Source organism: Centrocercus urophasianus, unplaced genomic scaffold, assembly GCF_019232065.1.
Source record: "Centrocercus urophasianus isolate 14NV4802_14NV808 unplaced genomic scaffold, USGS_Curo_1.0 seq_25, whole genome shotgun sequence".
Taxonomy (NCBI): domain Eukaryota; kingdom Metazoa; phylum Chordata; class Aves; order Galliformes; family Phasianidae; genus Centrocercus; species Centrocercus urophasianus.
The window spans coordinates 13,750,143-13,776,384 of record NW_024884811.1 but is presented as its reverse complement, the minus strand read 5'-3'; the positions used below and the strand labels follow the sequence as shown (position 1 = coordinate 13,776,384).

Here is a 26,242-nt window from a genome sequence, read left to right as displayed (position 1 = left end):
CTTGCACTATATTGAACCTCATTAGATTCACAAGGGCCCACTTTTGAGTTTATCAAGGTCCTTCTGGACGGCACCCCCTCCTTCTGCTGTATCAACCACACCTCTCAGCTTGGTGTCATCAGCAAATTTGCTGAGAGTACATTCTATCCCATTATCTATGTCACTGATAAAAATACTAAGGAGTGCCAGTCCCAAGATGGACTTCTGGGGGATACCACTCATTACTCGCCTACGTATTTATATAGTTACTTTCTATGAACAGAAAATGAAGACAGCATAATGCAAATGCAAAGAACATTAGTCAAATTTTATCTACTTCCTATAAAACTAACCTGAAGTAAATGCTAGCAACAGTTTCAGATGACTGAGAGAAATTCTAATGAATGCACTGAGAAACTATATCTCAAGAGCATCTCAAAACAGATTGTGACATAGTTCATGGACATTGATGGACTTCATAATGATGAATATTATTTCAATGTAATGCAGAAGTAATGTCTTCCATTTTCCTCTGTATAACATTCCCCAACACACAGCACATTGTGCAATAATTGAATATTGGCTGCATACAGTAGTCACCATTGTTACCACTAACCCACAGATCAGGAGTCTTCTGGAATTTGTTAGTATTTTGAGGTCAAACAGAATTTCATCAACTGCTCTCATTACATAGATGCCTACTGCATACCTGCCACTTTCCACAACAAAAATTTAAGAGAGAATATGAATAAAATATGAAGAGTGGGTTCCTACAGTCCCTCCATCATGCAGTCTAACAAAGAAGAATGAATACAAATTGCATAGAAAAGCCCTCAAAAAGTTAGGAGAGCTACAGCCAACACAAAACTCTTCCTTTATCCTTTAAGGCTCCCGACACTTCCAACAGTAGTAATTTCATGCTACAAGGGCTTTGCAGGGCTTCTAGGCAAAGGGCTTCCATCACTCTGCGGGATTTCTATCTACTGGGATAGGAACAGTTACTTGATATATTACTGCAGCCTTTGATCCAAAACAGTTGTCCCTGAAAAACCAACATCTAAAATGTTAGGAAATTGCTTTTCCAAAAGAGTGGTCAAGCACAGGAATGGGCTGCCCAGGGAAGTGGTGGAGTCACCAAGCCTGGAGGTGTTCAAGGAATGTTTAGATATTGTGTTGAGGGACCTAGTTTAGTGAAAACTACTGGTGATTAGTGGACGGTTGGACTAGATGATCTTGGAGGTTGATCTTTTCCAATTTTGTTGATTCTACGAAAACAAATTTCATATTAAAATAATATCCCACTGAAACTTAGATTACAGGTAGCTAGGTAACTGCAAGTTTCATTCTTCCTCTTTGTTAAACTGCTACTGTATATGCTCTACTCACATCATGTCATAAATAATCATTAAATGAAGTCAGACTATTAGAAGGAGATGGTAACAGTTATTAAAAGTAATTAATCTGCATGCTTATATACAATTTATCTAATTTGTAGCATTTATTCAGTTTACAAACAAAAAATTGAAAGAAACACTACTAAAAATATTTCTTACACCAACATTCTGTACAACTTGAAACAGAATGCTGACAGCTTGATGCACTCTGTGCAACAGTTACAAGACAGTGTGTTCGCATTAAAAATGAAGATAAAGTTTGTTTAGCAATTCTTCTACTTAGGCAAACAGGCACATAGTCTCAAACTGGGCTTGTTAGAGAAGAACATGCAATATGTGCAGGTATTGAAGGATGCATGTCCTTTCTCCCAACATTAACAATAAAACATTTCAAGTCAGAAACATGCTTCTTGTGAAGCCTTTTGCTTTTAGGTTAGGTCCTACAAATAGTAATTAAAAAAAAATTCTCAATCCTGAAATCACAGACTCAGATAACTTCTGCCAGTTTCCTTTTCTCTTTTCCCTTTCTCTACCAATGAAACTTCAGTTCCCCTTAAGCACAAAGTCAAAAACTTGCAAAATATGAACCTTGAAGTTCTGTAAAATAAATGCAAAAGGGCAACCAATAATGTATAAAACTACATTCTTACTGTCTGACATTATACTGACCTCTACAGAGAGCAATTTAGAAGATTTATTACTAAATTTTAATTGCTTCCTCATCTTTTCAGATAGATAATCTTCTCTGATAAAGCTTAAAATCTTTGTGAAATTTGTCTTCCCTTTTGACTTACTTCATTATCAACTCCTAAATCCTTTAACTTCGGCTACTGCATACTGCAAGACTGAGCATTAAAATTAAGGCTGTTGCTTCTAAATTAAAGGATGATTTATTTTTTTTCCAAAAACAATCCATGTTAATGCAGCCAAACTCAGCCACCCTGTACAAATTGTATCACACTCTTACGCAGCCCCTAAATGCATTATCTCAGCAATCAAAACATTAATTTTATAATCCTGCATAATACTATGGAAAGTTAGTATTAACTATCTTAATCAACATTTGATTTATACTGCTTGTAAGGAATAGAGATGCTAATAGTACCAGTCCCAGCATCATCTCCAAAACTGCCATTGCTAACAGAATAATAAAATCACAGAACTGTAGGAGTTGGAAGGAACCTCTGGAGATCATTGAGTTCAACTTCCTACCAAAGCAGGATGTTGCATAGGAAAGCATTCAGGCAGGTCTTAAATACCTCCAGAGAAGGAGAATTCACAACCTCCCCAGCAGCCTGCTCCAATGCTGCATTACCCCCATGTAAAGAAGTTCCTTCGCATATCGTGTGGAACATCCTGTGCTCAAGTTTATGGTCAGTTCCCCTTGTCCTGTCCCCACAGACCACTGAAAAGAGGTTGGCAATGTCCCTTTGACTCCCACACTTAAGATATTTAAAAGATGACCTCTGAGTCTTCTTTTCTCAAGACTGAAATGACTCAGGTTGCTCAGCCTTTCCTCACAGAGGAGATGCTCCAGGCCCTTTATCATCTTTATGTCCCGCCTCTGGACTCATTCCAGGAGAACCCTGTCTTTTTTGTACTAGGGAGCCTAGAACTGGGCACTCCAGGTTAGGGCAGAATCCCCTCCCTCGATCTGCTGACCACTCTCCTTTTAATGCACCTCAGGACGCCCCTGGCATTCTTGGACACCAGGGCACACTGCTGGCTCCTGGCTAACCTGTTGTCCACCAGGACACCCAGGTCCTTCTCCACAGAGCTCCCTGCTAGCAGGTCATGTCCCAACCTGTACTGATAATTGCAGTTATTCCTTCTCAGATGCAAGACTCTACACTTGCTTTTTTAAAACCTCATCTGGTTTCTAGCTGCCCAGCTCTCCAGTCTGTCCAGGTCTTGCAGCACAGCCTTCAGGTATGTCAGCTACTCCTCCCAGCTTTGTATCACAGGCATACTTGCTGAGAATGGACACTATCCCCTCATCAAGGTCACTGATGAAAATATTGAATAAGACTGCACCCAGCACCTACATCTGTGGAACAACACTAGTCCCAGGTCTCCAACAAGACTCTGTGCCACCAACCACAACCCTCTGAGCTCAGCCAGTCAGCTAGTTCTCAACCCACCTCACCATCCACTTATCTATCCCACACTTTCTCAGCTTTGTCATCAGGATGTCATGGGAGACAGCATAAAAAACCTTTCAACCTGTTGGCCACATTTTTTATGCACCTCAAGATACCACTAGCCTTCCTGACCATAAGGGCACACTACTGGATCACAGACAACATGTCATCAACCAGGACACCATGCCCTTCTCTGTAGAGCTCCTCTCCAGCAGGTCAGCCCCTAAACTGTATTGAGCAAGGTTATTCTGCCTTAGGTGTAGGACTCCGTATCTGCCCTTGCTAAATCTCAACAGGTTCCTCACTGCCCAATTCTCCAGCCTGTTCAGGGCTTGTTGAATGGCAGCACAGCCTTGTGGTGTGTCAGCTGCTCCTTTCAGTTTTGTATAATCAGCAAACTTGCTGAGGGTGCACTCTATCCAAGTCACTGGATGAGGATTGTTAAAAAAGAATGTAGTGATTGCACAGGAACACTTTCTAGCTACAGGCTTCCACATCAGGACTCTGTGGCACTGATCACAACCCTCTGAGCTCTACCAGTTGCCCAGTTCTCTCATCTCTAATTTTCTCTTCATGAATCTGTGCTGAGTACTCCTGAAATGCCTGTTCACTCAGCCTGTGATCTCAGCCTCATGGTTCAGAAAAAAGACAGCTTCCCTGGCAACACCACATATATTCCATTCAGCACTGTGGACTTGTAGTTGTTTATGTTATTTGACTAGTCATCTTCTACAGCAAGTAGCAGCCTCACTTCCCTGAATTCTACCACTAGCTACAGAAACCATGCCAATGAAGTCTAAGGCAAAGATGTTGAATACTTCAGCCTTTTCTTTGTCCTTCATTCTATGATATGTCCCGCTCATTCTGACATGCTTCATAGTTATACTCCTCCCTCTTATCTCTATTAAGTTTCCACCTCATGAAATGTGATTTCACAAATTATATTCATTTTACTCTTTTCATATTCGTCAGTTTCCTTGCAGGGCTTCTCCACTATGAGCTCAATGGTTTTCTGCTGGTAAACTGTGTCAGCAGTATCAGTAACTATATTATTAACGCTGTGAAATGGCATGAGGACACTCAGAAATGCATGTTAATATTCAATATTAATAACTAACAGTAATAAGAGTCTCTGGTGTCATAGTGGGACATTCCAGAAGTTCTAGTGACCTAAGCCCAGCCTCTAATACATGCCATAGTGGCTGCTGGAGTGATACTCCTTCCTGATGGCTTTCCATAAAATCCTTCTATTAGTCCCATAATCATTCTTCTATTAGCATCCCATAAAGTCTCAGGGAGAACTCCAAGACTTTTAATCGTTAAAGGGACTAACTGTCACAGGAGCCAGGGCTGCTGCAAGTCCATATGCTGCTCTGCAAGGATGCAGTAATTTTTGCTAGCAGCAGTTTTTAGCAGTAGTTTAAGAGAAACATACATGTCATATACAGGTCTCTGCCCTTCACTTGTGAAGTGAAACACAGCTTCCAGTAGTCATGGCTCCTATTCACTCCCACCAGTCTGCCCTACTCCACAGCCACATCCTCAGCATTCCTACACATCTGTCTTGGCCACCCACTCCCAGCTGCACTCTGTTACCAGGAGCTCCTCATAAATTTGCCACTTCCTTCTTTCCCTCCTCAGAAACCACCTCTCATTAGCTTGACAAGTTACAAAGAGAGGAAGACAAGAACCCATAAGTTGTGTTTAATGCAGTGAATGCCACTGTTGAGAGATTAACTTCAGCATATGCAAGCTAACAGCACAGTTTACTAAACATGCTTGAAATATTAAAATATTCTTGGTCTTCTCTAGCCGCATACATGAATGCTGGTAAAAAGGTGCACCTTAAAGGTAGTAAAAAGAACAAATGAGAGTTACTCATAGTTTGGTATTTGTTTGTTTTTTGTACTTCCCAACTCTGACAGCATATATGTCATTCCCAAATGTGGGGGAAGCCTAACTGAACAGAATGAAGATACATAAGCAACAGAAGATATAGAAAATAATGCTCTCATCATGGATTCAAGACGAAAGTCAGCATGGTCTAGAGAATATCAAGCATAAAAGGAAGGAATACGCAAGTCTACAAACTTTTGAGAAAAACTGAAAGTACAATCTAAGATTAAAACACTTAGAGAAACATCTGTAAAACAATCTCTTCTACTGCAGAGTGTTGGCTTCATCTTTTGATAGCTCAGATCTTGAAAAATAAGTTCCAAAATGCTATCAGTAAAGAAATTTCAACATCACAACCAGAAAAAATACCTCTCTATGGCAAAGAAGCAAAAAGCACACGGAGTTACTGGAATAATTAAAACTATTTAGTTGCAGAAAGCATTGCATTTTACTACTACTACTACTACTACTACATGTGTTATTTGTAAATGCTGTACCTCTGAACATTGTACTTTTTCCTCAGTTTCAAAAGTTTAAGAGAAGAGTCTAAATTTAGCTTTTAGAAGTTCAGACTGTTCAACACTTTGCTTCAACACAGGTGTTAGTACCAAGTCAGAAATAACACTGAAACAATTCTGATAGCTTCCATTTCTGATTTATCTTTAGCAACCGATGCTGACAGGAATCAAACAAGCTCTGCACACTAAGCTAAGTACAATAGTAAAATATTTGTGAAGGGAAAAAAAAAAAAAAGCTTTATTTTGATAGGCCTTTCAAAAAGTTAATGTTTAATTCAGTATCTAAGTAATATCAAAACCTATTTTGTTGTACTATAAATTGATGTAGATTATCGCATTTACTAAAAGCAGGAGTGACTAATGTTGCAGAACAGAAAAAAACCAGCAAAAATTAGCATGAAAAAAAATCCTGAACTACACATTGATTTGAGCTGGAAGGTTTTTTTGAAACAAATAAGTCCTACAAGTGCATAAAAACAGTGCAATCAGTAACAGCCCAGAATACTGCTTACTAAACAGTTTTGGAAGATGGCAGGAAAGGCCTACCAATAATTAATGGGGGTGGACATAAAAATATAATTAAAGAGATAGAACAGTTGGGTCTTTTCTGAAAAACTAGAACAAAAAAACGTAAAATGAAACCAATCATCAAAGCAAGTAATGAATTGCCCCTGTTCATGACACTGCTTTTCAAGAATGAAAACTAGTTAATAGCTTTTAGATTCAGCACAGATGCAACTGCATGAAATTTAATATCCTGTTGAATTTAGAAGCACTTTTTATTTGTCATCAAAACCTATCTACTGATGAACTAGGGGGGCTTTTTTTAAACATTTCAACTGTGAACTATCATATCTACATTTTTCCTGGTTTAGGAATAGTGTAGAGTGAGGATTTTCAGTACTTGTTCACTTGAATATTTTGAACAATGCTTCAATCTAGGAAAGAAAAAAGCCCCACAAAACAAAAAAACAAACAAAAAACTCCAACCAATCCTACTACTGAGAATTTAATCTTTTCCCTTCCACTTTCTTATAAGCCTTTCAGAAACAACTTTGCTAAACAGAAGGCTATACTAGATAATGGAACATTTACGATAGCTTTTGCAGAGCCAAAGGACTGGAAAAAAAGAAAATCTAAAGACTTAAGTAATCTTCAATGTAAAAGTATAGGGACATGTTAATATTGTGACTTAGAATTTGCAAAAGCATAAAGGGAATGTCAGACTGTAACAAACCAGATAAACAAAAGAAAAAAATTATCTGACAATTTAAACAGATACACAGATAGATTAATACCATATTGAACTCTACCTACAAGAATACTTAAAAATACCTTAGGGCAGGATAATGATGCCTGTTTTCCATGTAATTCCGATACAAGCAATATTTAAAGTCATTGAAAATATCTAACTTGTAAATGATTTGAATATTGTCTAATTTTAAACCATAAAATGTGTCCCGCACGTGGCTCTAGGTCATCTGCTTCTTTAATAATACTGAGTTTGGCTTATATTTTTTAAGCTTGAACCCTGCAGGACTTTTCACGTAAATAAAATAAAGCAAAGTTACTTTCCTCTAGGTGTACTCAAAATACCAATGCTGTGATCAACAGTGAGAAAAATAATGCAGGCAATGTTTTTTGTTTGCTCGTTTGTTTTCCACTTGATGATGAGCTCAACAGTATTTCACATATTTTTTCAAAGACTTTGCTCCAGTTACAACTACACGACTGCTGTTGCTCCCTAAAGATAAAGAATCAGTCCTCATCTCAAAAGCCTGACATTTGAATCCAAGATGAAGATGAAAGGTTCACATAAATCATGTTTAATTTTTCCACAACACTTAACATAACAGTGATTTTAGATGGCTGGATTCTGAGAGCCCAGGAAAACTGTTAGACGTTCTCTATGTTAACTTGATTAGCTCATCAAGACCCCTTATGCTTTGAATCCTTTATCTTTTTTTCCTCATAATCAGCTACAAATATTATTCTAAATACAGTATACTCTCAGTAATAAAAAGGCCAACTTACAGGAATCATCCAGTTGGCCAGGTCACCATACTTAGACACCTGCATAGCTCCAAGCATTGTCAAATCAACATGGCCTCTGGCAAGAGAAACACAGTGTGTAATCAGCAGATTATGTTCAAGTAACAGCCCACAAATCTTTATGAGTTTTTATTTGCTTTCTCATTACAACAATTTAAAAACTGCGTACCGCAGAGGTAACAACCATTTTGTCACTCACAGGTTTTTCTCTTCCTCTAAATGCACTGCTGATGATTTTTCTGTCTGCCTACTGAGCCTCAAAAATGCTATTATTTTTGTCTGGGTTTGGTTAATTGCATGCACAGACAATCAGCTCTGAACTCATACTTTTAAGTGCACTCCTTTACATATTTACATACACTCATTATCTTTTCAGAGCCATTACAATTTAGTGTTTGTTTGCATCCAAACTCCTTCCCGAAAAACAAACAAAAAACAGGTGCAGATGGTGAATTTCCATTAGGGAGGTGGAATGAGGATCACAGTTCCAAGTTGAAGAAAGATAATACACTGTGTGCAAGTACAGATTAGATACTTGGAAATGACCAAACAGTAATTGTTAAAACCTAGTTATAAATATGTTTATACATGGCCAGGTGGTGGGAGACACAAGCATCACTATGGTGTCTGCTGGTTACAATGTTTTTCAATTTCCAATTGCTGGACCTAATATTCTGTAAATCATCACTCATTAAGTCCATGACCATTCTGCAAGCTGTTAAACATTAACCACATTTTGAAGAATTACTAATGACTTCAACCACTGAGTTTGTTCTTCTAATGTCTTGTTACATACCCTCTTATCATTGCAAATGATTCATCACTAGAGAAATAAGAAGAACCAGGAAGAACAGTGACTGTCTCCTTACCTGTAAAAGAAATAAGTTACTGTTTCTATGTATTTTGTCTCTGGTAAAATAAACCAAAACTATTAATGAAGAAGAAAGTTTTTTTAATGTTTTTTTTTGTTTGTTTGTTTGTTTAATTCTGTATTAATATGGACCCAATTACAATTATGAAATCACACATAAGCCAAATCAACCACAATAAGCTAGAAAGCAGTTTGTGTCTTCCTCCTGTTTGACCTCGAGCAGTACCATGCAAGATAGCACTGAAACCAGGGGTTAAAAAATTTCTATTGACTTCAGCTTTCTGCACTAAGGTGATTCTCTTCTGAAAGAGAGAAAGAACATCTTCAGGAGACAGCAAGATTGCAAGGAAGATTGAGCAGATCAAATTCAACAGAATCTACAGTGACAATGATTTAGAAAACAGAAAAATAAGTGGCAGATTCTAATTTTGCTTTCTTAAAGTACAAACAATAAAGCTCTTCGTGATGTGAAGTTCTTAGGTCAAGCAAGGGAGCTAACACAGAAACGTTTTACTTTGATTCTGTCCAGAACTCTTACTACTGCCAGCACTTTGGATCAGACTGAGAAATAAACCATGTATATAGAGTGCCTGTGGAAAGTCACCAGAAACAGCCGTGGGTAGAATTATCAACCAAGCATAGAAAATTTAGAGAATAAAATTTTAGACTTCAGTACAAGATGACAGTGAGAAGTAACAACAGCAGGGAACAGACATTAGACGTCATTAAACATTTTCCAGAAAACAGGGAAAAAGAAGACAACAAGGAAACAAAGAGGCTGAGAAAAGTAAAAAGGAAAATTAAAACTGACAACTAAGTTATCTGTTGTAATTTGCAAAATGGACTTTATGTCTATTATACCACGAAGATTTTCTGAGGAAAACAAATTTGATAGACTAAAATAGTATAGAATTAAGGTCCTGCAGTCAAATCACAAAGAATTCAGCAAGCGAAGAATTCACCCAGACCAGTTCTGAGAATGCCTGAACTGTCCACCTATCAGGCTCCCAATGAATGGGAGCGACGATGCAGTCTGTAAGCTGTAACCTGGAGAAAGAACCACACAAGAAAGAGGCAACCTACAGCAGTGCTGAGAAGAATGGGACACAGACTGAGGGCCAAACAACAGTTTAACAAGAATGCCATATTAACAGTTCCTGAAAATGCTCTCATAAAGTCTGTACCTGTAAGTAATTCTACATAAGGCAAATGCCTACCTTGAAATTACAGTGAACATAACATATCTTGAATTGAGACATTCAAGAAAGGGAACAAACAACAAAACAGGTACTTCAGAAAAATGCAGTTCTATTTGCAGATAAAAATTTGCAAGAGCCTAAACTCAAGTTTATTTTGAAAATGTGCACTTTGAGGTCTGACACTGTATCATTACAGGCTAGGTTACGAATGTGAACAAAAGTCCTATTCCTTTGCCATGTAGCTTCTATTTTTTTCAAATGCTTTTATAAATTTGGTTGAAAAGCATCCAGAGCAGTCTTAATCCAACAAAGTGTCAGTAAGGCTCTGCATTTTTCAGCAATAATATCACTGATGTTTTGGTGACTGAGCAGATTCATCTAATCTTGTGTCCTGTCTATTGCCCCTTCAGAGAAAGATGCTAAGATGCTTAACATTGAATTAGCAGTACTAGAATAATCTGACTTCCATGTCACATTCTAGTATCTTACATTAGCTACAACATTCTCACCTCAAAAATATTTATCAACCAAACAATAAGTCAAGATCATCTTTACATCCATATAAAAACACAATATTTTTTTCAGTCTTTATCAAGTTCTTGGCTATTTTTCCCTTTGTCACTCTGTTAGTACGTTCATTACAAATATATCAATACTAGAACTTATCATTAAGCTCTAATGAGGGTGCAGAGTTTTACCTTCTGTGATAAATACTTTTTGCTTTCAACATTCTTTTCCTTCCAATGACACTTTCACTTAAACTCTCAAACTCAGTTAAATCATCAACTCAGCTCCCATGTGTCTGACATTTTCCTTTATACAAAGTATCTCAACTGTTACCTACCTACTGTTGAAACACTGGACTCAATTCCTTAATAATTTCTAATTTCAGATCAGAAGAATGCCTTAAATAACTTCTCATTTAAAACATAATACTGAATGGGGAAATAACATAGCAGTATGACAGTTGTATCAGTTAGTTAATCCAGGTAGCAAATGTTTCAAGTCAGCAGACAATTGCTGGACTGCACTACGATACTAAATTAAAAGCTTGTTTGATGTCAATGATTTATCTCACTTGGCTATTAAAGAGTTTAATTGTATTAGCTAATAGAGATAGAAAGGTACTTTCTACATACATACACATATATACGCAGGAGTGGTAGGGTAAGGAATTATTAATGAAATAAGTCTAAGCTTGTCAGGCACAGGCTCACGTTTTATACCATTAGCAACGATAAGAGCTTATAAGGCATCACATAGAAGAACAGGTAAGGCTTACTTCATAGAATCACCAAGGCTGGAAAAGACCTCCAAGATCATTTACAACAACTATCCACTTTCTAACACTTCCTCACTAAACCATGTCCCTCAGATACAACATCTCTTGAACACTTCCAGGGACAGTAAGTCCACCACCTCCCTGGGCAGCCTATTCCATTCCTCACAGCTCTTCTGGAGAAGTAGTATTTCCTGATGTCCAACCTGAATCTCCCCTGATGCAGCTCAAGGCCACTCTCTCCAGTCCTACTGCTAGTTACCTGGGATAAGAGGCTAATCCCCACCTCACCACAACCTCCTTTCAGGTAGTTCTACAAAGCAATAAAGTCTCCCTTCAGCTTCCTCTTCTCCAGATTAAACAACCCCAGCTCCCTCAGCTGCTCTTCACAGAATCACAGAATCACAGAATTGTAGGGGTTGGAAGAGACCTCCAGAGATCATCGAGTCCAACCCCCCTGCCAAAGCAGGTTCCCTACAGCAGGTCGCACAGGTAGGCATCCAGGCAGGTCTTGAACATCCCAAGAAAAGGAGACTCCACCACCTCCCTGGGCAGCCTGTTCCAGTGCTCCGTCACCTCACTGTAATGAAGTTCTTGCGCACATTTGTGCGGAACTTCCTATGCTGCAGTTTCCAGCCGTTTCCCCTTGTCCTGTCTCCACTCACCACTGAACAGAGTCCGGCCTCGCCATTCTGCCCCCCACACCTCAGATATTTATAGACCTGGATCAGGTCCCCTCTCAGTCTTCTTTTCTCAAGGCTGAACAGACCCAGGTCACTCAGACTTTCCTCATAGCAGAGATGCTCCAGGCCCTTCACCATCTTTGTGGCCCTCCGCTGGACTCTTTCCAAGAGATCCCTGTCTTTTTTGTACTGGGGAGCCCAGAACTGGACGCAGTACTCCAGATGAGGTCTTACCAGGGCAGAGTAGAGGGGGAGGATCACCTCCTTCGACCTGCTGGCCATGCTCTTTTTAATGCACCCCAGGATGCCGTTGGCCCTCTTGGCCACAAGGGCACACTGCTGGCTCATGGCCGACCTGTCATCCACCAGGACACCCAGGTCCCTCTCCGCAGAGCTCCCCTCCAGCAGCTCATCCCCCAACCTGTACTGGTGCATGCAATTATTCCTCCCCATATGCAAGACTCTACACTTGCTTTTGTCAAACCTCATCCGGTTTTTTTCTGCCCAGCTCAACCTAATTCTTACCCAAGTAAGCTTACCCAACTAACCCAGTAGCTTACCCAACTCTTCATAAGACTTGTGCTCCAGACTGCTCACCAGCAGGTCATTCCAGGGCCTCGATGCCTTTTTTCTAGTAAGGGGCCCAAATCTGAGTGCAGCACTTGAGGTATAGCCTCATCAGCACTGAGTACGGAGGGACAGACACCTCCCTACTCCAGGTGGCAATGCTGTTTCTGATATAAATCAGGATGCCCCTGGGCTTCTTGGCTACCTGGGCACACTGCTGGCTCATATTTAGCTGAGTGTCGACCACTAACACCAGGACCAGTTCTTCCACACAGACTCACAGACTTCCTTGGCTGTTTCTTCAGCTTATCACAGTGCAATATAGAGGTCCAATTTTATGTGGAAACAGAACAGATGCAAGCACAACTTTCCATTAAGAAAACAGAAATCAGACCTCCTTCAGATACAATAAGCCATAACAAGATTAATGGCTGCCTCTGTAAGGCCCCTGAGCAGTAGGAAGTAGAGAGAAATTCAGCTGGAGAAATGCAGGGGAGGCGTAGCAGGCAGTGTGACAGGAAGGTAAAGTTCTTCCAGACAGAGCTGCTCCTTTGTGGACCTCCCCATCCCTGCTTTCACTATAGCACCTAGGACCTGTATCCTCTCCTCGGAACAGGGAAAGCAGCCATCCACCTAGCTTCATCACATGACTGGCACCTGGCAAGCAGGCTGCAGCTGCCTCTCCAAGCACACATCAGGATATCATTTACACAACTCACTAGGCAGGAGGAAACCAGACTACTATGTAAAGAACCTTTACAAGCAGTCCCACAAATAAATCATTGAGAACCATTTTCTTGAAGACGTGACATGAAAAGTAGCAGGAAAAGAAGAATGTACATTCATGTAACAGCTTCACCAAACAAGCCCACTTGTGGAAAGGAAAATGATAATCTTCATCACCTGGACTGGAAAAGAGCTCCCTTCAGTTGCTACGACAATGAACAAAAGCATAAGCTAGAATATGTAATCCCTCTATTGATCAAAGCCAATCTTTGCTTAAAAGACTACAAGAAGTGAAATGCATTAATTTATACATAAATAAATCAGGAGCTTAAATACCAAATCAAAATAAAGTTTTTACATCAACAAAGGAAAGTCACCTACCAAAAATTAAATTCATTTAAAAGATTTTACCTGCATTAATCAGGTCTGGATCAACTTCACTTTCAAGTGGATAAGGACCCTGACAATAAGGCAGACATATTATTTAATAACTTATTTACATTATGACTCATTTGATGTACAATTTCTTACTGCTTTAGTATTTCTCATGCTTATTACTGAAAACAAATCAGCACAAACATGCATTCACACATTTTCTTTTCACTTATGCACAACACAGTTCTTGATACAAGACAAAATTTACATCAACTAATATATCAAGACTGATAGATATTGCCCAGAGTCTGCTAGAATTACTACATAACCAGAGAGCGGAGGTACTTGTTTTTGAATAATATTGTTGCTGTAATAATGCAATTTAATTTTTTTCCCCAAAAATTATGCTTCATAAGCTATCCTAAAAGGAGTGGTCTTGTAAACCAAACACAAGACTTGGTCTCCAGGTTCTGACTCCTTCCCATAAAACAAGTATTTAGGAACATACTTTAATTAGCACTATAATGCTGAAATGAGCATTTACACAAAGACTTTCTTGCACATACAGAACTTTATGATCATGCACTACTGAATAAGCTTGAATATGTTTTCTACCATAATTATTTATGGTAGCTTATGGGCAGCTTAGGGGCAACAGGGAGGAATAAAACCTAGCAGTACAACATGGTAAGCACATTGCTATTAAGTGACCGTGATATATTCTTACCAAACCTAGGACTCCATTTTCACTCTGTAGGTGAACAGTTATGTCTGGACTGATGAAGTTACTGGCCAACAAGGGGATTCCAATACCCAGATTAGCTGAAGAAAACTGGTCAAGGCACAAATAGGAACACACAGCGCAAGCAAACTTAAAAAGTTATCACTGTACTGTCATAAGAACTGTTGTCCACAAACACTCCTATTTTTAGCTGGATGTCTCACACTCGTGCTTGAATTACTTTCCTATTTGGACTGGCTAGTTGCATTCTGTCAAATATTTATTTAGCTAAAAAAGAAAATCAAAACAGTTCAAGTAAGCTACATCTGTACTGCACTTAACTTTTCAAAGAAATTCTTGTCAAACATTCAACACTAATGAATATGACTTCTTCTATATGACTGAAGAGGAACTACAGACGTGCATGCACAATATCCCATCTGTTTCAATCAGGTGTTATTGAGAAAAGAGAGTTCCAGGCTCTGTGAAAATCGAACAATGAGTGTGATAATTAACTTCCATTAAACATAAGTAGCTGCAGATATTAGTCTAGCAAGACATCACTTTAACCTATAGTATGTCTGGAGGATACCATACATGCCGTCCTCAAACTCTAAAGCAGCCCGTCTGATGATCCTCTCCCTCACATTATCTCCTGCCTTTTGTTTGGCTTTTGAGTCTTCAGGCTTTCGGATTGATAAGCGCTGCAAAACAGGAGGCAATCATAATCAGAAATTAGCATCCAGATTCTTGCATCTTATGATGCAGAATCCTGATTTGTGATTGATGAGATACTTCATCTAAGAATAATTTTATTTATCCATCCCTTAGAAAGAATGACCTTTTATTCTAGCAGTTCAATCTCACCTAAGCCAGTGGAATAATCAAGATTGTTCTATGGCTATCACTGACTTTTTTATTTGTTTATATTGTCAAGTCTGAGAAAGTATCTGATAGACATAACTTGTTAAGAAGAAAAAGAGGGAAAGAAAGCAACAAGCATTAGTGCAAATACTAGCAAGTTTGAGTATCATTACTCCAGAGATATCCAAATAGATTTTTGAAATGTCAGCCTAAAATTCAAATACTGCTCCCTCCCTGTAATCATTCAATTCAGTGATGACATTCTAGACATGCACAAGATCAACAAATGCCAGTTATACAAAAAAAAAAAAAAAGAGAGAAGCTGGGTAACTGCATTTTCACAGTAAGTCTACATAATCTCGCATAAATCTGTTTGGTATGTCTTCCAGAGACTTACTGGCCTTTAACTGATGTTCTCTAAATCACACACATAAAAATACCACAGTATTCAAGAAGTTTCTAAGACCTTTTCTGTGATTATTTCTTTCACATAAATGGTTTTCTCCACGGATTTCTCCCAAGTGTATAATGCTGCTCTAAACAACATCCTCTGTTGTACTCACTCACATTTTCTCTTCACATATCTCTAAGACATAAAAAACAGATCTGGCAAAATTATCCTCTATTCCTTTTAAGGAACACAAAAGAAATTTTGCACTTTCTTTTTCCTCTATGTTAGAAGTCTGTCTCCTTTTCAGCAGTCAGGATCAGTCATTATCAGCTCTCCTACACTTCCTATTAACTTTCTTTTTATGTCCAACATATTTTTCCTAGAATTGCTTCACTTGTGCATTTTGAAAAAATTAATAACAATCACGGAAGATTTCTGTGTAGCAAACAGAAAGCTGGATAGAAAGGATGACAAAAATATGATGAGGGACCACGTGTGAGCCCAATTAGGCATGAACTGCTATTTAAAGCCAGTATGAATTATGACAGACTAGGTTCTCTTCATTCCTTTTCTCCCCATTAATATTCATCCTCATTAATGCTTTCGTATGGGTAGACATTCCCAACCGATGTCGGTTGCTCCAAAAGTAATGCTTCCTATTTATTTTCATGGAAACTGTAACAACCACCAAGAGTTCAATAACACTATATGATAGAGCAAATTCTCAGCTACAAAACACTGTTTTTCAACATAGTCACCATCATGAACTACACATTTTCATCAGCCATTAACAAGAGCCTGCATACTGTGTCTCATACAAACTGCACTCGTGGAGGTAGCCCACCACCTCACTGTGCCTACATCCACTGTTTGGTCTCCAGAAACATTCATCAAGCATTAATGAATGTCAATGGGTGACTTTTTATCTGCATGGAAGAACTCAGTGACACACCTTTTCTTCACACACACTTTCATTTCAGACACCATTCTGTCAGGCTCCCCTCTGCTGCCATCTGTCACACAGAAACAAAATGGAAAGGGACACCGGTGGGAAGGTTCAGCCTCTACTGCCATACCTCCAACATCTGTCTCCATGAGCAAATATAACAAAATAGGAGACAATGCTTTTGGAACAGACCTCATTCTATGATAGAAAAGTATGAATAAAAGCATTAAAAAAACTAATCCCTGTTACAACTTTGTTGTATAGTTTACAGCACCATTTCTCCTTCTTACTTCATTTTTTTTGTAAGAGGGGCAGGTGCCTATGCACGTACCCAGTCCCCTTGTTCAGACTAGATAGTCAAGCAGCTCATGTACTTTTTGTAACTGTCCTCCTTATACAAAGAATCAACACTTTACCCACTGCCGAAGTCCAATAAAAACAGAAACTTATTAAACACAAAATGGATTTCTTCCATGAAAGTCAAAAGCTTTTAAACTGTGATATTTCAAAAGGAAGAAGCAGGGCATTCTAACAAAATATATCCAAAGAAAAATTTTTTAAAAAGGCTTAGTAGTCTGTTGCTAGTCAGATCCTCAATCACCTGCTTTTCCAGAATGAGAACTTACAATAACAGTTACAATAACAGATACAATAATAATGTCCCTTTATACATTAACCTAAATCAGCTTACTTAGATCAAAGTCTTTGTAGGACTACTTAGCATAAATTTAAGAATAAAATAATTTTAAAATAAAATAATTATATTCCCTTTGTTCAGCTTTTTCTTTCTGTCAAGGTGTTTCTTCCTTGTATTATGTGTCTCCTCCTCCACGAGCTCGTATAACAACACTTTTAATAATTCCACATCAAGACTATGGACACATCAGAAAAATACGCAGTTTTGAATTACACTTTAAGAGCTTTGTCACATCAACAAAATAAAAAAAGAGGGACAAAGCTTGAGTGAGATAGAGCCATGGAAACAAAAATAAAGAAAAAAAAATAATAATGAAAAAAAATTAAAAAAAAAACCAGTACATGATGATTTCCTTCCAAGTTTTCAGCGTTTTAATATTATTACCTCAACTTTTATTAAGTATTGGCATATTTTATTCAGACCACAAATGTCACTGTGTAAAAAATGTCCCATTTAATGAACAGGAAAGAAAGGTTCCAGAATCTCCACAATGTAATGTAATCCATTACAAGGCACAGAATAAGCTGCAACTAGTTCTACCTGTCCATGTAAAAAGCTTCCCAGTAGAAAAAAAAGAAACATTACTGTTAAAATCAGCTCTTAGTACAGGTATTTCCCTTGTGTCTACAGGAGGTGATCTGGGAGAAGAAAGAAGAATGAAGAAGGATTTTTCATCATCAGATTTTCAACTGCAATAAAGTGATTGAGGACGCAGAAAGTTATTCTAGCTCATTTAGGGATTGAGTAAGAGAGTCTGAGGCATAAAACACAAAGTTCAATTCTCAGTACTCCACCAAGTACTTAAGTAAATACATAAACCCCAGTACTTAGCAAAACCTGGCAAGTTTTCATTGCTAACACTTAATGGCTAGCGTAAGAATCCCGTAAAAATTCTAAAATACAACTGACACTGAAATGTGATCAATAAGAAGGGCTACTTACTTCAATTCTCTTTTCAAACTTCTCTCCCTGTATCAGGCGATCAACATAGATTTTGGGAACATGAATATCTTCTGGTGCAAATGCTCCAATATCAACAATTTCTTCCACCTACAAAAGTAAAAAAGAAAACAAATATTTACAAACAATATGAAAAGAGTGATAGTTAACGAGTACGAGCAGTTAAGTGGACTTAACTACAGTGGACACCAACGAAAACCAACGAACTGGACAAAACAGATAATCCCTTTAAAATAGGCTACTTTTCATGGTTAATCTTTCCTCTTCTTTCATACATAGCAAACAGCACAATTCCTTAGAAGGATATTTTACATTCATACTGAAAGCAGTTGATATTTTAACAGCTCAATTTGTACAATCACCATACAGAAATATACCAAGTACATGGTACAAAGTACATGTCAGTTTAGAAAAAAAAGTACAAAGTCACATTTACAGTTTACACCCAAATAGAAGGAAATGATAAGCTAGACAAGAAGTTGTAGTACAAAGCAGAAGTATGAATTTAAAAGTTACAAACTAAAAAGCTACCTTAAAGTTTCATAGAATCATAGAATCACAAGGTTGGAAATGACCAATAAGATCATCCAGTCCAACCGTCTCCTCATCACCATTTGCCACCACAAGCACTCAACCATGTCATGCAGCACGTCATCCAGATGGCTCTTGAACACTGCCAGGGACGGCGACTCCACCACCTCCCTGGGCAGCCATTGCAGTGCCTGACCACTCTGAGAGAAATAGTTCTTCCTTATGTCCAACATAAACCTCCTCTGATACAACTTGCAGCCATAACAACTTGTTCTTTGCAAGACATTCAAAAAACACAATTAAGACTTCTGAACTGTAGCAACTAGTTGCAAAGATATAGAAGCTTCTACAGTTAGTGAAGCAAATTCAACAGAAATGGCACCTACACACAGTACATTTAAAATGTGACCTAACTGGAGCACCATAAACATTTTCTTTCTGACTATGTTTGAATTCAGAATGCTCTAGGTGGGGATCCTGATATTGCCCCATGCCTGCAGCAGTACCTCAGCCTCATTTGAGGCTCAAAACCTCAAGAACATAGAACACATCTCAACAAAATAAACATCTCCAAACAAAATAAAACTCATAAAACTCACACACATACTCGGCCTGCATCCAATCACAGAGAAAATGTGTTATTACTATAATGCTAAAGTCATAAATTGAAGAATGTCTGAAACAATCTACTCATAAGGAAATTAAACAGCTTCCAGACTGCTTCATCATCAGAAACTAATTAAACTTTCAGGAATCTCTGAAAGAAGTCTAAAAATCCCCAAACAAGACCCTGAGCATGACATATCAGTAGGGATACATCATTTAGCAGCCATCACCAATGAAGGAACATTAAAGAATTTAAAATTCGATTTGACATCCAATTGTTACTACAAAATGTGATCAACATTAGAATCTATATAGCATTTCTGAAGGATAATTACCTCCCTACTGTGTTTCGTTCTATGACAACAAACAAAGAAATCCACCATAAAAGCAGCAAAGGGAGAAGAAAAAATTTAAAAAATAGAGTACAATAAAAAGAGTGCAGCCAGCACGTCAAAGGAAGTGACCCTTCCCCTGTACTCTGCCCTTTTGAGGCCACATCTGAAGCACTCTGTCCTGTTCTGGTCTTCCCAGTTCAAAAAAGACAGGAAAATGCTGGATGGTCATAAAGATGCTGGGTCCTGGAGCATCTCCCTTCTGAGGAAAGGCTGACAGACCTGGGTCTGTTCAGCCTGGAGAAGACTTAGAGGGGATCTTAGAATCATAGAATCATAGAATCACCAAGGTTGGAAAAGACCTAAAAGATCACGCAGTCCAACCGTTCACCTATTCCCAATAGCTCCCACTAAACCATGTCCCTCAACACAACATCCAGCCTTTCCTTGAACACCCCCAGGGTCGGTGACTCCACCGCCTCCCTGGGCATCCATTCCAGTGCCTGACCACCCTTTCTGAAAAGTAATACTTCCTCATGTCCAGCCTGAATCTCCCCTGCCATAGCTTGAAAAGAAATAGAAATATCTAGAAATTAGAAATGTCTAGGAGGCATCAATCGTACATTTAATTGTGTAATTAAAATTAAGTATGTCAAAATACTTACATAGCAATATAATACAACTCTGAAAAGGGATTATAAGTTTATGCGTAATGCCTGAAAGATCATTCTGTTCCCCAAGTGAAATTGATCAGGATATCTATGCGAAAAAGTAAAAACTCTGGAAGGGAGAGCAGAAACATGATTTGATGATCTAAGTGAAACACTGAAAATTGCTGGCAGCCTAACTCTTGCAGTGTTGCCTACACCGCCACTAGAGATGAAGCTAGGCCTACAAAAGTGAAATGGAAAATCCGATGGCCATGGGAACCAGCACCTTCACTTTCTAATAAGCACTACTGTGACCCAGTGAGTCACAGCAAGACAAAACCCAAACATCTTTCTAGATAAGAACAATAATCTAAAAATAAATAGTTCTATAGCTGGGTATATTCAGTTCTCTTTAATATTGCAATTGTAATATTGTAATATTGTAATTTAATATTACTCCCTTGTAAGTCTTTTTTGTATCACATCTACAGTCCAATCCTCAATCACTCACAAAGGAGAACATCTGTACTAATAATCAGAAGGTTGTGTATGAATTTTTAAAAAACATTTTTATTGTTAAGTTTTACTCTCCATTTTATTTATCCTTCTACTATTTCTCCCACATACTAAATTTACCTTACCTTTATTTTGCCACATACAGACAAATTCCTATACACACCTAAAATCATCATACAACATCCTACCAAAGAGATACAAAATGTAGCAAAACATTTAAAGATAACTAATCAAGGCAGATTACCTCCTGTACCTTTTAAATTGTTAAATCAAAATATTTTGGTTCTATTTTGACTGTCCTAATCACTTGCTCACTTTCAATCTTAATCCCAAAGTGATAGAAGGTAGAAAGTTTGTACAGCTTTCCTGTATCAGCAAAATTAAAGAGTAATCTCAAGACCATATGAGATGAGTTTTCTCTTCCAGTAGGCTCTGATTCATGACTCAAATATTCTTTCATTGTTTCAAGAGTTTCACATTATCAGTTTCCTTCCTGTGTATATGTCCTTGCAAATCTTGCCTGATTGTTGCCAATGGAAGTCATTGAAGTCACATGGAAGTAGAATGAATAAATTCAAACTTTCTGAATAGTAGTTTATCTGCAAGTACAACATAAAAGCTGTTCCCTGCTATGATTCACAAGAGTGTTCTGTCACTCATGTTGGTATCAGCACTCATAGAATGAATGGTCACTTGTTTAAAAATATCACTTCCTTCTGTAATTTACATCCATTTTCCCCTTTTTAAAGTAGTTTGGTTTACTTTCACTTAAGGAAATTCAGCTAGTATTCTGAAGTTTTAACTCAGAGTTTCTAAGGACTTCTAGAGAAAGAACAGGAACCTTGAAGGTTATAAGCTTCCAGTAATTAAGATAATGAACAGCATTCTTGATCAAAAACTGGAAAAGAAGTTGTAATTACACAACTATTCATGTAAAAATGCTTGAACCTAGAAAGACTTTTGAGTACTCACTTTTTAACCAGTTTCTGCTGCCTAATTATATGCTTTATGATATGTGAAAAAATTTCAGCTGTTTTAAATATGTTTTAATAAAACTGAAGTATAGCCAGACAAGAATACATAATTCTTTGTTATACAGGAAAAAAAAATATAGTCAAAAACAGAACTGGTGGAAAGAAGAATGGCTGAGAATGAGGAGGGGGATGGGAAAATTAGCAAACCTACACATTTCTAAATTGCTTATTTTTAAAGTAGCTTTATTAAATCCCTACAAAATTATATCCATTATCACAGTACTCATCAGTTCATCAAACTGAAATAATAAAAATACTCAGTAGAATGGAACTAGAATAAAACATGTCAACAAACAATAGAAGAAATAAATTTACCCCCTTAGATGCTAGGTAGAACCTTATTTTAATACTTCTTCAGTTTACTGCTCAAAGAGTCAGTATGTCTCTGCAAAATTCATTGCAACATTTACAAAATCATTAGAAGTTTAAAAAACAAAAAACAGCTAAGAGGAAAAGTCATGTCTGTCTGGTCTATTGAAGAAAAGTCTGAATGAAGGTAGTCAGAAACTGTGATCAAACATTCCCCATGGCTAATGACAAACAATTTAAAAAGTCTTAATTATTTTAATTATTTAGACTGAACTTTCACAAAAAGCTTTAGTACTGTAAAACAATGGAATATACTCTGAAGACTGCCAGAGAGATGGAGGAAAGAGCAAAATAGGTTAATATTCAGTCATTTCTGTCTGAATACAAGGAGGTAAAAGAGATGTTCTGAATTCTGTTCTGTGCTTTCCTAGATCTAAGATCAGCCACACCATGAAATTTCAATGCCTGCCAGCTTTCACTGTAATGAAACAGCCATCAGTCAATAAAAATTCCTGAAGCACACTTTCAAATACTGAAAAGCAAGCAAATGCTAAGTCATCCGATAAAAGCAGGTCTTAGAATGAATGAAGTTGCCAGACTTAGAATAAACTTTTTAATAAGCGTACGGAGGAGGTGCAGGGGAACAGCAGAAATCTAAAGTTCAGTTCAGTTTCACACTGAGGCTAATGGCACTGATATAACTCACTCTGAAAGACCTTTCAGTCCAGTAACCCTCTTTCTTGGTAAAGAATGGAAGCTTAAAGAACTACTTTTGGTTATTCTACCTGGTTTCTTGTCAACATGCATTTCAGGAATCTCTGTGGTCAAAGGCTTGGCATAGACGACCACCTTGTGTCATAGCTTCTGATGAACTCTGAACTTGTCAAAGTTTCCTTGGCACCCAAAACTTTTTGTACCACTGCATTTCTTGTGCAAAAATATTTTTCATCATGTCTTGTATTTTCACTGGGTGCTTCCTTTTCTTGCAATACAGGAATAGCAGGCTCTTTGTCTGTTCTACATCAACGAAGAATCTATGTACCTTAATGCCTTTCTGCTTTCTAGTAGACTGTTACTGTCTCTGAACACTGTAGATAAAATGCAGTGAGACATGTGGCCAGTATTTCAACTCTGAACCATTACAGAAGCAAAACTGACATGAACCTTCTAAGGATTGTCACCTCATAGCTATATATTCTTATAATTTATCCCCAGCTACATTATATTCCTTTCACCTTTCTTTTTCCTAATTCTTTAGAATTAATTCCATTTTTAGTTGCCTCTGTCTTACTAAGTCAGTTCTTTCACATTTCCTGCACCTGCTAACCTCTGTTTCCTGAAATGGCCACTTCTCGTTTCATGCATTTAGTGTTTTCCTCTACACTGTAGTTTGACAGCAAAGAAAACACAGGCTGTGCTATATACACTACCTGCTCTCTGTACTCACACGTAGCAGTTTTGGAGTAATAACTAAAAGAAAAATAGAAAGTATACTTCATTATCTATAAAATGCATCTATCTGTAAAGCTATGTGCATGTATGCATGAATGAAATAATCTGAAGAAAATCTCAGGAGAAGCTCCACCACACAGAGCTATACTTTTCCAAACATTTAGGTGTTAGTCAAATTTTAGCACAACCAATACACACAATATTCTTAAGTTTCAAGATCATAACTGAAATTAGTAAATACAGAAATTTCTTGAAGGGAGGCCTTTTTTTTTTTTTTCTTATGAATGGATAGTTTTATCCAGTACGTACAGTTGTGAAAGAGTAGTAGTTTTCACAATAAATGTCTGTATTAGATCCACCGATAAACGTGTTCTGTAAAAATGACTCTATGTATAAACTGAACCTTGTAAATTTTTCCTGAAGATGTTTGTGAAGTAGATAAAGAAAAAAAAAGCAATGTCTGCCAACTTTTATTTACTGCTGATGTTACTCCATCAAACTGGAAAAGACAACTTTGGAAAGTCATTTTTTAGATTGCATTACGCAGTTTTCAAATTACTAAAATAATGGGAAATAAAGAACTTGTAAAAAATCCCATCAGTGAACAAATTGCTCATTTGTTAAGGGCTACCTAATGACCAAAGAACCTGCTTAATCTGTAATGGCTATGACCGCTGAATAACATTACTGAGCATGCTCCAAATCTTCCCATCCTGAACAGCACACTGTCAACAATATAAACTCTAAACAAATTATTCCTGTATTTCATTTCTTATTTTCAAAATACATTAGACTGAAAATCACTGACTTGATTACAAGTTAAAAATAAGTAAGTGACTTTCTTTTTAATTAAAGTTGTTCATATATCATAGAGAAGAATTGAAACCCCCAAAATCTCAGCTTTAATCTCTACAAAAGATTGTATTTTCTTACTCATATCAAAGAAATGACAAATGAGACTGAAAGATCTCAAACCTCCTACACATCTGAAGAAATGTAACTTAAATGTCAGGAGATAAATTGAGCTTGACTATTAAAAACGAATTAAGAGTAATTACAGTACAGAAGGAGGAAGTGAAAAATTTAAAACAAAAACAGAAAATTCATCTGCAGCACCTAAGAAGGAATACTTTGTATTTCACAGTTTATGTGAGTCCTCCTAAATCACTCCAAAGTCCAATGAAAACATCTTAAATAAGAATCAGAGAAGAGCATGCTAAGCTTGAGATATACAGGAAGGCAGTCGGGGTAAAATCATGCAGTAGTAGCTATTTTCTAACAGATCATGTTATATTGGTGGTTCTCTCTGGAAAGAAAGTAAAAATGAAAGCAAAAACAACAACTGCAATTTCAATGAAGAAGACAAAAAACACTTCATCTTGAAATGGCATGGTATTTCCACACACATAATTAATTAGTTGTCCTTCTTATTTCAGAAACTCCTTACGAACAGCTGTAATTTACAAGATTTCTCAGAATTCCAGTACATTCTACTACTTTCTTTTTCCCAAAGGTGGATCACAGAGATACATTCCATCTTCAATATCACAGCAGCTATCCAAAAACAACCAATCACCAAAACCCAAAATATTCAAGACCAATACAATTTTACTGCAGTGTTGAAGAGGAATGAAGTCTGAGTTTTCCAAGGAAGAGGCAGGAAGAAAGCAAACAACTGCATTCAGAGAATTTCCACAGTTTCATCAGAAACTAGAGAAATTTGAACATCGAGATTTTAAGCAACAACTTTTAAGAAAAATAAAACTGCTCTTGAACTTAAACACTACCCTTCCTGAATGCTGCCCAGGAAGGAGATCACTAGACACGTGATGGGAGCAAAGAATAACAATAATGAAGTCCTTTACAGAATCCAAATTATTATCTGAAGCTGAAACTGACATAAACACGTAAATTCTATGTTTCATATTATAAGAATACATAGTGTAGTTTTGTTTCTCATATCCAACAAGAAAATTATTTCATTCCTGCTAGCAACAGTGCAGAATCGTCTTTAGCACATCTGAGAATAAGTCATAGCAAGTACAACCTCTAATCTCCCGGTCATACTAAGTTTCTGTTCTCTCTGCATTTATTAATCACAGGGAATAACTACTGAAGCAGATCAAGGTAATACTGACTGGCTTTATTTCCCAACTCTTACATACCTTGAACTATTTTTCCCCTTGTTTTTAGTAACCCTTCCCTCTTCAATGACCTCAAAATAGAAATACATTAATTACAGGTATCTTTCCTGTATCGATATCCGAAAATTTCAGCACTCTCAGAAAGCTACACATTCATTTAGCCATTTTTCTTGTGACTAAAAGTTCAGTTGTTGCTTTGAAGCAGATGTTGGAGTGGCTAACTCCTCAGGTCACCCTTTCCCATGAACTTCCCAGAAAACTAACTTGGATACAATTGGTTAACATATATTCAACCACTAACAGCACATTTCTACTTGTATGGTGGCAGAATTGACTCCCTTAAATCTAGTGCTTGTTTAGATCCCAGATTAGATATAATTTTGAATAAATTCAACACCTTACATCTACC

General features: G+C 37.4%; 1 protein-coding gene across 1 annotated transcript in view; it reads right to left on the bottom strand.

Annotated features, from left to right (window-relative positions):
* Positions 1–26,242, bottom strand: part of OXCT1 (3-oxoacid CoA-transferase 1) — an 86,197-nt gene that overhangs the window by 21,042 nt on the left and 38,913 nt on the right. The window contains exons 8-13 of the mRNA XM_042825698.1: positions 18,242–18,349; positions 14,994–15,105; positions 14,408–14,502; positions 13,717–13,765; positions 8,777–8,849; positions 7,963–8,038 (exon numbers count right to left, since the gene is read on the bottom strand). Coding sequence (XP_042681632.1) covers positions 7,963–8,038; positions 8,777–8,849; positions 13,717–13,765; positions 14,408–14,502; positions 14,994–15,105; positions 18,242–18,349 — 513 coding nt within the window. The remainder of the gene's footprint in view (positions 1–7,962; positions 8,039–8,776; positions 8,850–13,716; positions 13,766–14,407; positions 14,503–14,993; positions 15,106–18,241; positions 18,350–26,242) is intronic.